Here is a 16,633-nt window from a genome sequence, read left to right as displayed (position 1 = left end):
GTGTTTTACAAGTGCAATCAGTTGATTGCAGTCAGGTGTGGCTTGTTTTAGCAGAAGCCTCATTGGTTCAACTGTCTCTGCTGGATCGGCTGGAACAAAAACCAGGACCCACAGTGTGCCTTGAGGACTGGGTTGAAAACCCCTGAGCTAGACCGAGGGGAGGTTCGCTTCCTGTTTTAAAAATAAAAACACTAATTCTATCGTTAGCGGGTGTTTTATTTTGTGAAACTAACAGGAAGTGCCTTAATCACTACGGCTAGCTTGAGTAGCGCCGAATTTGCACGTTGTGGATCTAAACGGCTACTTTCTCGCGTAAAAATGTTAGAAATGTCGATAAAGTGATTTATTTACAGAGTTAGTGCTAGAATTAAGTCAGCTTCAGCCTGTCTATTTCGGCTCAGGTAAGAGCTAAATGCACAGTCAGACCTTATGTGCGCCAACGTAATCGGTTCTTGCGTTGGAGCAGGGGTCCCCAAACTACGGCCCGCGGGCCGGCCGGATACAGCCCGCCCCCACAATTGGTCCGGACACCCTGAACCCCCCCCCCCCCCCCCCAATAGTGTTATTATTTCATGGCTTTTTTCTGTGAAGAACCCAGACAGGGTTATTTGGTTATTATCTATTTAATTAATTGTGTTATTATTATTCATTATTATATGATATTATATTATGTTATAATTATTTTTATTTTATTTTGTTCCAAGAAGAATTCAGAAAGGGTTATTTAATTATGGCTTTCTGAAAAACAATAATTTTTTTACATTTAGGCACTGCTGCAATCGTCACACTTTTTCTGTTACAAACTGACCCGGCCCCTCATCAGAGAAGGTAAAAGTCATGTGGCCTTCACAGGAAAAGGTTTGGGGACCCCTGCTTTAGAGTGTTTGTCATCTGCCCTTCCATTTGCTTTTCTTCATGTGCAGTGCTCCCCCTCCATGTTTGATCAAACTGCACTGATAATTTGAAATTGTTTTAAAATGCATTAATCGCAAAAATCAGAGGACTAGATCACATTTCCCCCTGTTATTTCACCACTTTAACTTTGGTCTAACCTAATATAGGAATACAGATAGAAAGAGTGCAGAGATCACACTCGACGCCATAACAACCTGGTGTGTTTAAGGTTGGTCATTTATGTGCCTATATTTTGAAATTGTTGCCTTAATTTTGTGTTCTTTTTCACCATCCCCCAATCAGGCTGAAGCAAATGGTCAAAAGTCCACACATACCTCAGTCTCAGCAATTACAGGTATGTTTCATACACTGATCAATGAATCATTTAATATTTGTATTTGTTTCATGGGTTGGGATAACAAACATGCATTAATGTTTTTACAGATGGATTAAGAAATTAATTGTACATCTCAATTTGAATGTTCAAAAATAATCAATTACGTTAATTTAAAAATAACTCATTGTTAAACATTTTAGTTTGTGAATATTAAAATAATTTATTGCAGATTTTAATTTGTGGTTAAAAATAATTGGACATTTTAATTTGTGACTGTTAAGAAAAAAATTAACTTTTTTTTTTTCTAACAAGTTCTCAATGCTGAAATTATCATGTCTTTTCAGGTCAACCAAAGCAGTATTCTCTAATGCAGTGGACTTGCAAGTACTGCACATTTTCTGCTGAAAAGAGCCTACTTGCTTAAGCATTACCGCTTAAAACATGGATACCACACTCGGACATCCCTACTCCCATGTCTTCATAAGGACTGCCTCTGCACATTTAAATCTTTTAATGCACTCAAAGTACACCTATCGACATGGCACTCTCAAAAAGATGCAGGCAAAAGTGGAGAAACTGCATTTGACCGTCAGTTGTGCAACTTTGTGGAGCCCTGCTCAGAAGCAGACTTCTTTACCCATTTGCGAGGACATCTTAGGCTGAGGCAAATGGTTACTTGCCCATATCAAGACTAACTTTCAGAGCAGTATTTATTCGACCTTCACTGCACACAAAAGCAAAGAAATGTGAAATGTGTTTGAGCCATAGTGTGGGTAGGACATTTGTGTCTAAATCATTCAATCCCAATAAAAGTTGCTTTAATAAAAAAAAACTTATTTTTAATCAAAGAAAAAGAACCTTTTGCAAAAATATATTTTTTTGAAAATATATATATTTTTAAATATATATATTTTTTATTGACGCGTCACTTTTTTTTTAAAGGAAAAAGTTTAAAACTTTTTTTTTAAAGTGGAAAAAGTTTTGAACGCATTTCTTTTTTTTCTTTTTGAAGTGGAAAAGGTTTTAAAGGCACTTTTTTTTTCGATTGAATCATTTTGACACAAAGATACGACTTCAACGCTACTTCCGACATGTTTGAGTGGCAGGTGACTACACCAATGGCATAAAAGAATGACTAATGGCCACCAGGGCTCCATCGAGCCATCGGACTCTGCTCGAGTCCAAGCCGAAAATAGGGCACTGGTACAGGGGGGTGACATCGGCATCTCACCGGAGTGCCCGCGCTGGTATGGTGCGCTGCTGCTTAATGTGATTCAAGAGGGGAACTTCACCCACTGCCCTGACGTGACGGTTGGCAATCGGGGTCCAACCGCAGTGTCGCGACGCGCCGGTATGGGAGTGGCCGACACTAGCCTGCCCAGTAGCCCGCGCCGGGAGCCCCGTCGCTTCAGCTTTGAATGAGTGTCGTGTCAGTCGCGGGCCGTCTACTCAACAGCCGGCCTCCGCGCCGGGGTAGTGATATCGGGGTCCGCCAGTGTGCCGCAACAGGGCACCGTACCATCGCCGGCACACCGGTGGGATGCCGATGTCACACCCCCGTACCGGTGCCCTATTTTCGGCTTGGACTCGAGCAGAGTCCGATGGCTGGATGGAGCCCTGGTGGCCATTATTTTTGCTTCCTGCTTTTATGCCATTGGCGTAATCACCTGCCACTCAAACATGTCAGAAGTAGCGTTGAAGTTGGATCTTCGTGTCTAAATGATTCAACCGAAAAAAAGTGCCTTCAAAACTTTTTCCACTTCAAAAAAAAAAAGTGCCTTCAAAACTTTTTCCACCTTAAAAAAAAAAAAAAAAAGTTTAAAACTTTTTGCTTTTCAAAAAAAAGTGACATGTCAATTTGAAAAAAAAAAAAAAAAAAAATTTTTTTTTCAAAAAAATATTTTTGCAAAAGTTTTTTTTTTTCTTTGATTAAAAATAGTTTTTTGATTGAAGCAACTTTTATTGGGATTGAATGATTTGGACACAAATGTCCTACCCATAATATGGCTCAAAAACAAAAAGGATTGCTTCGATCAAAGAAAACAGTTTCAATGAAAAATAAAGCGTAAATTTCTGAGTCTCAAATATTTTTTCACATTCAAACCTTTTTTTCTACAATTTTTTTGTTGTTGTTTTTTTGTTTTTTTTTTTAATTGAAGTGATTTTATTTTGAAAATATACATTTTTTGTTTGAAGCAACTTATTTTTGGATTGAATAATAAAGACACAAATGTCCTAGCCAAAATGTGGTCCAAACGCAGAATTACATCAATCAAAAAAGTTGTTTCAAAAAAAAAAAAGAATAAAATTAAAAAAAAAAAATTTCAATCAAAGAAAAATAGTTTTCAAACATATTTTTTGACTTACAAATTTATTTTTGCATTCAAACAAATTTTTTTGATTGACATGACTTTTTCTTTGATTGAAAAAATAATAATAATATATATATACTAATGAAATATTTTTGAATAGAAATTACTTTTTTTTTTTTTTGAGGAAAAAGCTTAATATGAAATTAGAATTTGAATAAAAATAAGACACATATTCTTGGTAAGATTTTAGGTTTCTCAGGTGTATAACTCCAGTACACGTTTTGCATTTACTCTTTTAGTGATGTGAAAAAAACAAAGTATCTTGTTTACTGTATCAGGTGTTAAAGTGAAATTTGAATTTGAACTGAGTTGTGTGTTTTAAAAGGAGTTCTGTATTTTTATGTTTATTTTATCACTGCTGCACAGTTTAAACCATGGCGCAATGTTGATTGTAGTTCCAGTTTTGATCACTAATATTGTTGGAGAAATCAGAACTGTTAGCTTTACCAGAGCTCAAGCTCATGTTGTAATGGGAAACTAGTTTGACGCCATGTCTTCAATGCTGAGTTAATGTCCTGAAATGATGATAATAGGATCTCGCCTGTTAGTCTTTGGAAATTACAGGATAGGAGTGGACATTGATGCAGTTCAGGTATTATTCAGAAATTTCTGTAGCAAAAGGTTATTTTAGGTACTTATACTTTGTATGAGGTGCAAAATGTTTGCAAAAGTAGGTTTATAATTAATCCACTGATTGTTCATTGATACTGAGCATTAACCAAACACCGTTCAGCCTGCCAGGAGCCAGTGTCTCTCATTAAATGCACTTTTGAGCATTTTAAAGTAAATTTTAATTCCATTGAATTAATCCAATGAGTGTTCTCCATTTATTGTGTTTTGGGGGTCATTACTGTTAGATAATGTGTTTTTAATGAAATTAGTATGTGCAGATGTAATTTCTATTGTGGAATTCTTTTAGGTCAAGAAAATTAAGTTGACCTGAATATGATGGGAGTACTGTACACTCAAAATAAACAAGTTACTGTAATCCAGTTATTTTAGTTAGTTTGAGTACTGCCAACTCAATAAAAACAAGTGACTATAATCCAAATTTTTTAAGTTAATTTGAGTACTGCCAACTCACAATAATTAAGTTAATCAAATCTAATTTATCTAAGTCAACATAAATTAATTTTTTTAAGGCAGCAAGTTTGCATATATTTTTTTAGTAAAGTCAACTTTTAATATTTTACAGTGTAGTATATTATAAATAGCAATTTACATTTACAGAAGTAGCACGGTAAAAAGCCATGCTAAAAAATAGGTAAAAATATCAAAATGGGCCATGGCCCCCAACAAAATGTTTACTGCATATGAAATGTAAATGGTTTCACCTGCTGGCGTTAAACTGGTCTTTTGGACGTCCGCGCAAGTTGATCAATTCTTCACATTTTTTACTCCAAGTTTTTGGCTTCGGGAAACGTATGAAGAAAACATCCTTATGTCATAATGTCTAGAGTCGTTTCTACAAGTACCATAGCAGCAGTGTTTGATCGGCATGCTCTTTTTTGAAAGATTACCGGACAAAACAAGCAGAAATAACATGGGTTGTATGTTTGTGGCATTTGGTGTCATTTTTAATGTTGATTTTCTGTCAATTCCTTTTCCCGTTGAGGCATATACAGGTCACTTCCTGTTGATTTTGGGTTATTGAAAACCAAGTGACTCAAGAATGTCCCAGAATGAATAGAAATTGACTCAAAATCATGCTAATCATGCTGCATGAAATGCTAACAAAATGTGAATGTGGCTGTGAATGCTATAGTTTGAGTGCCACTGACTGCTCTAGATGTCCAATCCAGTCAAAATGAATTGGATGTCAAGCGCCATCAATACCAGCCAGTGAGCTAACACTATTCTAATGGAAGATTTTTGTAGCAAGCTTGGCATTAAATGCCTGTTCTGGAAATTTAATACCTACAACAATTTTCCATTAAATTGAAAGACAATTTAAGGCTTTCCGGCCTATCGGGATATTACATTTAAGACATTTTAAGGACCCTGGGAACCCCACTAGCCAGATTGGACCCCTGAGATGAATAATCATAAAAAAAAAATAATTTGTATGGTTGTTTGACTCACACATAGGACATGTGAACAATCTCCTTCTGGGCCTCATCACACCGGTCATTCAATCTCATCAGATCTACAGTGGTGAAGCCATAGTTGTCCTTGTTTTTGGTCACCTGAGAGGAATGATGTCAAATGCCAAGAATTAGGCTCATACAACAAATCACATCACATTGTCGAAGGCAACAAACTTCAGAGCCAAGAAAATAACTCCAAATAAATTTACTTCAATAGAGGTAAAACTCAACTTTGTTTAGTCATTTCCACTGTTAATACCTTGATGAACTCTGACGGAAGTTTCCCATTGGGCAGCAATATTCCGACGAGCTTCATTTGGACGAAGAAACCTCGAGTGTTGCTGTAGCTTATGCGCATGGGAACGCAATATTTCTCCTCCATCTGTTTTACTAGTGCTGAGAAACATAAATCGTTAGCCTCATAGCATAATTGTCTAGGTCATATTTCACTGGTTTTGGAAAACATGCAAACAAATTGGCCATTTTTTTAAATCAATATTGTTTTGGTTTCTAAAACATGCTGTGATTGACCAAAGATAAAAGCAGAAAGGCAGGATTACGTAGAATTGAAATGAGCATAAAGTTAATTTAAAATTTGGCCAAAAAATAGGGTTGCCCACTACCTGAAGAAAAAAAAAGGCACACGTCATTGATAGAGCCGGTGTTCAGTCATATTTTGCTCCCTTGTCAGATCTTTCTCCCGTGGCGTTGAATAAGCGCTCTTTAACATTCAGTTGGAGTCTCAATATTATCCAAAGGTGCTAAATAAAAAAGTTACATCATAAACCTACATGTGTAACATGAATAAAGTGTAAATATATGCTTAACGGTAGAAGGAAGACGTTAGCGGTGAGAGAGCGGCATACGGTCGAATTGAGAGCAGCCACATAATAGGATGTGCGTGAGGAGAACTTTCCTTCGTGTGCGTCCATGACCAAACGTAAGTACATATTCATTTCTTGATAGAAGGTCAGTGGTGCTTACTTTGGAGCCGCTGGATTCAAGGACGATTGAATTGCTGCTCAGCCTTCAACGCGTACAGACGCACTCTGAGCTCCTGAAGCACTCTCTTATCTTAACCGATAAGCGCTCAGGGCCAGCAAACTCGACTCCCAGTATGGCTCCAAAGAATCTGAAACCTGGAGACTTGGATGAAATAAAATCCTCCATACAGAAGTTGGAGGTCTCCTTGACTGGCTTGATTGAAAACCAGAATCAAGAAATCGTCAGAGAGCTCCAGTTACTTCGCGCTGAAAACGAGAAACTCAAGCAGGCGGTCAAGGAGAGAGATGTTCGCATCAAGAGGCTGGAAATTTTGGCTGACGAGCTCGACCAGTGCCGACGCGCAGATGAGCTCATCATTTCTGGATTACAACTGATGCCTAGCCCAGGGGACACAGTGGCGCAACTGGCAATTGCTAAACTGAAAGAGTATGGAATAAACATGGAACCGCTGGACATCCGTCGCTGCCTTCTGCTCCCATCTGGGGGGAGAGGACCGGCGACAGTGCTCATGAAGCTGGCAGACCACAAGACCAAGACTGCCCTGCTTAACCAGCGCCGCCACCTGAAAGGGTCGAAGATTTTTTTTGAATGACAACTTGACACGCCGAAATCCCAAAATTGCAAGAAAAGCATGTCAACTCAAGAAAGCTGGGAAAATAGCCAACACCTGGGTCTCGGATTGCAGGATCCTTGTCAAGACGCAAGATATGAAGATAACAGCTATAACGAGTCTTGACCAGCTAACTATAATAGCTGGATAACTGTAAACACCACACAGCGGACCAGTATAACAACTCGTGGATGTGGACGGTAAGCTGAAACCTATCAACGGCAGGAGTCTCTACAAGAATCTCGAACACACTAAGGATTATCTACTAAAGATAGCAAAGGCTCTGACTTTAATTTGCATGGACATAACATGACACGAATGGATCGGGCATCTAACGGGAGAGGGGGTGTTGCAATTATGATTGACAATCTCCTTGAATGTATTACAATTGAGCTCCTAATCCCCAATTGTAAAAACATAATTATCTGCTGTGTCTACCGAGCTCCTGATTCAAATGTCTAGTATATGGAAAAGATACTGTATAAAACGAATAATAAGCATGTTTTCGTTGTGGAGACATTAATCTTGGGATAAAATATGTACGGCATGTTGTTTGATTTTATACATACATGTCTGATGAAACTGTTACAGTGACATTTGTTTGCGCCAATTGTTGCCGCTACTCACACCAGCTGTGATAACACATAATCACTTTTGCCACACACATAGCCACAACAAAATATTCCACAGCAAACAGATGCAAAAATGTCAGGGACATGACTAAGCCATAACTTGTATGCCCTGAAATTAATTGAGCTGCTTGACTGGACGCTAGGTTACTAAACTCAGATTGTTGATTGTGTTATTGTACAGGTTTGATGTATGTTCCATGCCTGAATGTGCATCTTAAGTTGTATGTTGGACGGGAAACTGATAAGCATATGCTTCATCTCGTCCGCCTTTGTCTTCTTCTACGGTTACTTCGGGCAAATCATATCACATTTTGTAATTGTCAATAATTGTCAATGATACCAATGATGATGACAATAAAATTCTATTCCATTCCATTGTAACGTTACACACATGCGCAGAATGTCAAAGTTGCTATTTTTGATGGGGAGAAAAAGCTGACGGAACAATGGCCAGCCTGATAATGGTCACCCTTTGATTACACGTAATTTTGTATGTTAAGTCATTTTTTAAATTAATCAGTGTTGTTAATTTTACTTTAAAAAAGTAATTAATTACAGTTAAAATTACTTGTCCCAAAAAGTAATTGCGTTAGTAACTCAGTTACCTGAATGTAAGAGTAATTAGTTACTTGGCAAAGTAACTAGTGATAATTTTCATGTTTTTTTTTTCTCAAACAAACAAAAAAAAAAAAGGTCACACAATGTGAAGTTTAAAGGGTTTTGGGAACAATTGGCCCTAGCCCAATTCTTTACCCTCCACTTAACTAGATACAAGGGTCTTGCGATAACTAGATAGTAACTTTTGCTATGTGTGGAAGTCATTTAAAGTTGTGAATCAACCGTTAAAGTTGTTAAAATTGCTCCCGTTATTGCATTAGTTCCCTTCTGTCAACTTACAACAATCAACATGTGTAAGTTTTAAGTTTTCATCATTTAAAGATAGATTTAAGTCAAGATTTTGCCGATTTAGGAGCATTTTAAAATAAAATTTAAAAAAAGTTACTTCGGTTCGCGAGGAAGGATCTCTACATCAGAGCCTTCCTGCGAGGTTTACTGCTTTAAGATGGCGGCTGTTTACTAACGCATGTAGTCCTTAAAACATGTTGCCAATGCAGCCGTGTCTGTCATTTGCATCTAGTTCTATAATATGTGATATCTACCGTATCATGTGGGCGTAGTTTGTAGGCTATGGCTACACTCAGGTAAACGAGGGAGTTTATTTTATATCCAGCGATGAAGTAGGAAGCAGTTATGTGGCGTCGGAGCTACTCCTGTTCTGGTTTGTTTACATCCGTGGTACACTCAAAATGGCGCATGGAGGCGTGTCCGCTAGTTTGGGCACGTGACTGACAAAGACCGACTGGAGCCACCTAGCATCGCGTTTGCAACGGCGTCCTCCCCACTCCTGCTCTGCTCTCTCGTCGCTGTTGTAGGTTCACTTTCCTCTTCCCCTCACTATCCACTCGCTCTCGCTATATGATTGGCCGAAGAGTCGTCGCTGTCACTATATGATTGGCCGAAGAGTCGAAATGCTCTCCCGTGAAATGCCTGTTTAAAAATGTTCCCGTTGTCACTTCTTGCGTTCGCTTAAAAGTGGCCATTTAAAAAGGAAAAGCGATGGATGATACTACACACAGAGCGTATTATTAACAAATGTTAAAGTTGTATAATCATATAGCAAGAATAAGGAACATCACTGACAAGCACAGGCCCCCGCGAGTGGATAGTGAGGGGAATAGGATAGTGCGCCTACACCGTGAGTCCGTCTCTCTCAGACATTTTTTATTCAACCAACTTAGTAACGCACGCCTTTCCCGCCTCAGTAACGGTAACGGCGTTGCCAAGATGAGAAAAGTCATTAATTAGATTACTCATTACTGAAAAAAATAACGCCGTTATATTGTAACGCCGTTATTAACAACACTGGTTATAATATTATGATAATTTTACTAGTCAAAACTGAATTAATAAGGTACATATCTGAGTTACGGACGGACAAGGGAAAACAATCATTATCAGCAATGTATTTTTAATACAAAATATACACCAGTTAAATTTGTCCTACTAAATTTAAAATTGTTTAGTTTATTTATTTAACACTTAAGGTTTTAAGCCTTTAAGTGTGTGTGTTTTTGGCTGTTTTTTTTTTTAAATACTTTTTTCTCAAAAGTGCTAACTCTCAGGTGTACTTGGCCAAAAATAGCTAAAATCACATTTTTGGTTTTCAGTTAGTCGACAAGAAGAACCTTAGACCTCTTGGGATGACGTAATCAAAACACGGAGAGCTAAAACTACTAGCTCAGATTTAACATGTCCGCGGTTTGGAAGTATTTTAAAAAATATATCAATCATTAAATGAAGGAAAATAAAAGAAATTTGCTTCATCCAATATTCGGTGATCGGTTTTGGCCAAGAATTTTGCTTTTGGTACATCCCTAATATATTTGTTTCTTTTTGCAATGTCATTGTATTTCTGGATTATTTTGTGCATTTTTCATCCTTAAAAATGACTTTTTTCTACCTTAAAAAACCCAATCCTTTTCACATTATTCCAATCCTCTGAATAAATAGCCAGATCGGCCCGATTTCTGATCACGACATCCCTATTGATGTGCATTTTTTATTTCTTTAGGTAAATTGGAACGGATTGCGTTAAATACCTTCATAATTCTGAATTAAATCGATCAAATGCCATTGACTAGAATCGAAGCCAGGTCCCCCGACTGGCAGCCACGACCCAGCAGCGTGATGGAGTTGCGTGGACAAATTAACTAAGCGTCTTTTGTGAATGATCACCTACTGTATTTTAAGCAAACACCCTTGAACACCCACCTGAAATGTCATCGACTATCTCGGTATAAGTTCGTCGGGAAATATCGAGGAACTCGTTGATGTTGGGTCGCACGGCATAGCACTTCTGCATTCGCATGTTCATGCTCTCCTTCGTGTAGGTGACGTTATCATTGATCACAGTGAGGATCTGCTTCGATATCATGTCAAATCTGAAGGCGTGCAAAAAAAACAATGTATAAGTAACAAAACAAAAACAGATGACAATTGCCAATAATAACGAGAATAAAATAGAATCCTTTATAGTCACTCTAACATACTGTACCTGTTGTCATCTAGGGAAGCGCAGTATGCTTTAAGAAGAGCTGTGTTGTAGTTCTTTAACACCTCCTGTTGATAAAATGTTCCTTTTAAAAAAAAAAGAAAATCATACTTGGAGCCATTAACTAGTGAATATCAGCAGGTACCGACCCTCAACTTTGGCACCAGATCCAAAGTGTGTTTCAGCTGAATTGCATGTGTAATCTTCGCTTCTGCAAATTGTATCTACAGAAAATATGATGATAGAAGTGACAAGTCCTATATTTATTAAAGACATGTATACATGAAAAAAAACAGTTCATCTAGTCCATTCAGTTTCGGTTCTTTTACTTCCGTTGGAAAGAAAAAAAAATTCTGTAACGTTTCAGTCGAAAATATTTGGCTACCAGATTTTATGATATATATGATATATGGGGGACTCTCATGAAAGCTTTGCATGACAGTAATGAAGGATATTTTCCAAATCTAGTTTAAAATAGGAGAATGTTATGATGATGGTCGAGTATTTTTTTTCATCAACAGCTTGAGCTCCCTAATATTTTATTTACAGTAAAATATCTGATGGATTCATGTCTAAATACATGTAATATTGCACATTATGCTAATGATCAGCTATGGAGGGGGAGCAGGCATATAAACCTAACTTTTAACAATATCAAAAAAGGCCAGACAATCTTACCCTGTAATCATCTTTTGTCTTGGCTTCTTTGCGGTGCATTATGGGTCAGAATAACTTAATTTAAAAAACATACTGTGATTATGACCGGACGATGAACACAGTGCAACAGTAATGAAAGATGCATGGTAAATGGTGTTATACTTGTATAGCGCTTTTCCACCTTAAGGCGCTCTACACTACATCCTCATCTACCTACTGGTGGCGCAGCATCAGGAGCAATGTGGGGTTCAGTATCTTGCTCAAGGATACTTAGGCAAGTTCATCAGGGCACAGAATCGAACCCTCAACCTCTGGGTTGGGGGGACAACTACTCTACCACTGAGCCACCCCATCCCCATGCTTGGACACTACATTGTCCTTAAATATTTCTTGATACAAAGTAAGAAACAGTTATATCTTATCATGATCTGAAATTACAACATATAGGTTTAAACATATTTATGTACTTCTCCTGACCCAGGGAAAGTTGGAACACCCAGCTCGAAAGAGATGTACAATGCTAGTGCATGTGCTAGCAGGCTACAGAGAAAGCGATCCACTGGGCCCCGCACTCTGATAGTGGGCGACTTTGCTGTGAATGGGATAAAACACTTTTGTAGCAACAATACCAAGTATGTTGTTTTAATAAGGCAATGGTGTCTGATATCTCAGAGAATATCCTGAGCATTGCTGCTCAGCATCCAACAGCCACTACTCTGATAATACACACAGGAGCCCTCGATGTTGCGAAGCAAAAATCAGAGCTTTTAAAGCAAGACTTCACTGAACTGATAAACAAAGTCGGAACTTTAAATATTGAGGTGTTTTTCAGTGGACCCATACCCGTGCCTAGGCTGGGGGATGAAGGTTTCAGCAGAGTGATGATGCTCAACAAATGGCTCAAAGCTACATGCGCTGGACAATCGATGAACTTCATTGACAATTTCAACATATTTTCAGGGCGCAGGCATCTCTTTAAGAGCGATGGCCTTCACCTAAATAAGTCAGGAGTGCGGTTACTAAGCAGCAGCATGTTTTATCTCTTGAGGCACAGACAGTCTGCTTATCTCGAGGACAGGAGGCAAGGTGTCCCAAAACATCTGATATACATGGAGGCTGGGATGAGTGCTGGCTCAGACAGTGAGCATGCAGGATCAACGTCTCCTCCAAAAATGGAGCCTACAGTCGCTGAAGTGGAAGTGACTAAGCCAGCCCTGCCAGGCTGTGACCAACCCTCTTCTGCTGAGGCTCCACTGCCTCAACGGGAGGAGACCCTGGTAGCAGGTGATCGACCCCCTTCAGACAAGACCCAAGAAGTGGCTCCATCAGCTCAACAGGAGGAGAACCACCCGACCGTGCAATCCTCTGCTGACGGGGCCCCATCCAGCCCCAAATCCTCACACTCCAAGACGCCACCACGCCGCCGACTCAGTCAGGCTAAGGCCCCATCCAGCCCCAAATCCTCACACTCCAAGACGCCACCACGCCGCCGACTTAGTCAGGCTAAGGCCCCATCCAGCCCCAAATCCTCACACTCCAAGAAGCCACCACGCCGCCGACTCAGTCAGGCTAAGGCCCCATCAAGGCCTAAATCCCCACAGTCCCAGAAGCCACCCTGCCGACGACTTAGTTTGGATGGAATAATGAGTCGACCTGGTCGGGAGACTATGGATCATGATACGATAAATAGCAAGGTTAATCATTCTCTTGATCTCCTCAAGTTCATGTCTTCGATGGCTACAAACCAACCAGCCTCCCCTGGAATTCTCTCGGGGCAAAGCCAAAGCACTACAACTCAGGAACTACAGGGTATTATCCTTCTATCGAGGAAGCCATGTTTGCGACACCAATATGATATGCACCGAGTCCAGGCTGTGACAACATTACAAAGACTGTTCTGTCCCAGCAAAAGCCGGGGCCCTATGGAGTACAGTCTGTATGCTCAACAATCCCAGTGGTGAAAAACAACAAAAAAAGGACTAGATTGGTGAGAAATAAAAAAACGTTCAATCAACTCTGCCAACCTGTTAAGCATAGTATGTCATTCCCAAAACTCACCAGTGAATCCAGTCTGGGATCTGCAATTGGCTCTGCTAAATATCAGATCTTTAGCTGGCAAATCTTTCTTAATTAATGATTTTATCAGCAAACATAACCTTGACATGATGTTCCTAACAGAAACTTGGTTAGATCAAGATAATAGCTCAACAGTTGAGTCAACCCCCACAAACTTCCATTTCTTTAGTGCGCCAATAACCCATAAGAAAGGAGGTGGGGTTGGGACAGTTTTTAATGCACGAATATTTCATGTGGTCAGTTTGATTCCTTTGAATATATTGTCATTCAGCTAAAAAGCCCTTGCAGAGCTGCCTTGGTAACAGTTTACAGACCACCAAAGTATAACACAATGTTTTTTGATGAGTTTACCAAAATACTGTCTTCTGTCTGCATGGACTTTGATTGTGTTGTTTTAGTGGGTGACTTTAACATTCATGTTGATAATCCTGAAGAGGGATGTGCTAGAGAGCTTTTAAATATTTTGGATACATTTGGTTTATCTCAGCATGTCACAGTTCCAACACATAACAGAGGACACATACTGGACTTAATGTTAACCAAAGGTCTTAACATCTCTGAGGTTACAGTGAATGATGTTGCTCTTTCTGATCACTACTGAATTATGTTTAAAATGACCACCCCTGTCCATCCTCTGAAATGGGAAACAGAGGTGATTAGGAAGCATTACGTAAGTGATAAAACTTGTGCGTTATTCACACAGGCCTATGCCTCACCATTAACCCCTACAACAGCTCCAGTGGAAGAACTTGTAAATAGTTTCAGTTCCAGCGTGATGATTGTAATTGACACTATTGCCCCGATTAAGACAAAAACTTTGTCAAGAAAGAAGAGGTCACCCTGGAGAAATGCCACACTAGCTTTAAAACAAAAGCAAGATTGTAGACGAGCAGAACGCAGATGGCGAAAAAACAAACTCCTAGTTTTTTATGATATCTACAAAGAGAGTCTTCGCAAATACAACCAGGAACTGAAAAATGCTAGACAGTCATATTTTTCAGAGATCATTAGTAGAAACACCAACAATACTCGCACACTATTTTCTGTTGTTAACAAACTGACAAACCCACAAGCATCAATACCTCAGGAATTGGCATCTGAGGTGTCCTGTAATGATTTTGCAGCATTCTTTACACACAAAGTAATAAAGATTAGACAGACTGTGTGCAACTCCAGATCAACAATTGTTACACTAAATGCCTCCCAAAATGTCCCCCACGTCAATCTTAGACAGTTTAGCCTCTTGGACTATGCCACTTTAACAGAAATTGTGTCAAAATTAAAGCCCACAACATGCTGCCTTGACATCCTTACTTCAAACTTTTTCAAAACTGTTTTTATTGCATAGCCCCAGACATACTTTAGATTATAAATACTTCTCTCCAAACAGGAGAGTTTCCACAGACTTTAAAAACTGCAGTAATAAAACCTCTCCTAAAAAAAACCTAATCTGGATGCCTCAATCATTAGTAATTACAGGCCAATCAATATCAAATCTGACATTCCTGGGGGAAATTATCGAAAGGGTTGTGTCCGAACAGATCCAGACTTTCATGAGGCAAAACAACCTTTTTGACTCATTTCAGTCTGGATTTCAGCCACAACACAGCACCGAGACCGTGCTTATCAAAGTCCTAAATGATATTCGTCAGAATACCGATGCAGGCAAATCATCTGTTCTGTTACTATTGGATCTCAGCGCTGCATTCGACACGGTTGATCACAACATACTATTCAGCAGATTGGAACAGTGGGTAGGGCTTACTGACACTATACTTCATTGGTTCACATCCTATTTACATGATAGGGATTTCTTTGTGTCAATCGGAAACCATCAGTCAGAACGAACCAAATTCACGTGTGGAGTCCCTCAAGGGTCAATTCTTGGACCACTCTTATTTAACACCTATATGCTTCCCTTAGCTCAGATAATGGAACAGTATGACATCTCCTATCACGCCTATGCAGATGACACACAACTGTACATTTCTGTGTCCCCACATGATTATAGTCCCTTAGTCTTCCTGAGTAAATGCATTCATCAAATCAATGAATGGATGTGCCAGAATTTTCTCCAGTTAAATGTGGAGAACACAGAGGTGATCATTTTTGGGCCAAAAAAGGAAAGGTCAAAAATAAGCAGGCAACTTAGCTCAATGTCACTTACAGCTACAAATCAAGTCAGAAACCTTGGCGTAATTATTGACTCAGACCTAAAATTTGAATGCCATCTAAAGTCCGTCACTAAATCCGCTTATTACCACCTAAAAAATATAACCAGAATTAAGGGGCTTCTGACTCAACAAGACATGGAAAAACGTATGCATGCATTCATTTTCAGCAGATTGGACTATTGCAACGGTATATTTACGGGTCTTGATAAAAAATCAGTCAGGAAGCTGCAGCCAGTACAGAATGCTGCAGCCAGAGTCCTCACAAATACAAGGAAGCTGGACCACATTACACCGGTTTTGAAATCGCTACACTGGCTCCCAGTGAGTCAAAGGATAGACTATAAAATACTACTGCTCGTCTACAAAACACTTAATGGCCTTGGACCAAAATACATGCTTGATTTGTTAGATTCCTATGAGACATCTAGACCCCTAAGGTCGTCTGGAACCGGTCTTCTGCATGTTCCAAGAACAAGAACCAAGCAGTGTGAAGCAGCATTTAGTTATTATGCTCCTCACCTCTGGAACAAGTTACCTGAACGTCTGAAGTATGCTCAAACTGTTAGCTCTTTTAAATCAGGGCTAAAAACGCTTTTGTTTAGCACTGCATATCCATAACTGTCTGTATATTTCAATCTACTTGCTTTCTATTCCTCTTGTGCTTATCTCCATTGCTG

General features: G+C 39.2%; 1 protein-coding gene across 3 annotated transcripts in view; it reads right to left on the bottom strand.

Annotated features, from left to right (window-relative positions):
• The window catches only part of msh4 (mutS homolog 4), a 49,886-nt gene that overhangs the window by 23,977 nt on the left and 9,276 nt on the right, over positions 1–16,633 (bottom strand). For all 3 annotated transcript variants that reach the window (XM_057859964.1, XM_057859965.1, XM_057859966.1), the window contains exons 9-13: positions 11,199–11,273; positions 11,053–11,117; positions 10,770–10,939; positions 5,950–6,086; positions 5,686–5,789 (exon numbers count right to left, since the gene is read on the bottom strand). In XM_057859964.1, the coding sequence (XP_057715947.1) occupies positions 5,686–5,789; positions 5,950–6,086; positions 10,770–10,939; positions 11,053–11,117; positions 11,199–11,273 (551 nt within the window). The remainder of the gene's footprint in view (positions 1–5,685; positions 5,790–5,949; positions 6,087–10,769; positions 10,940–11,052; positions 11,118–11,198; positions 11,274–16,633) is intronic.

The sequence above is a fragment of the Corythoichthys intestinalis genome, chromosome 15 (genome assembly GCF_030265065.1).
Source record: "Corythoichthys intestinalis isolate RoL2023-P3 chromosome 15, ASM3026506v1, whole genome shotgun sequence".
Lineage (NCBI taxonomy): Eukaryota > Metazoa > Chordata > Actinopteri > Syngnathiformes > Syngnathidae > Corythoichthys > Corythoichthys intestinalis.
This window is presented reverse-complemented; position numbering and strand designations above follow the sequence as displayed.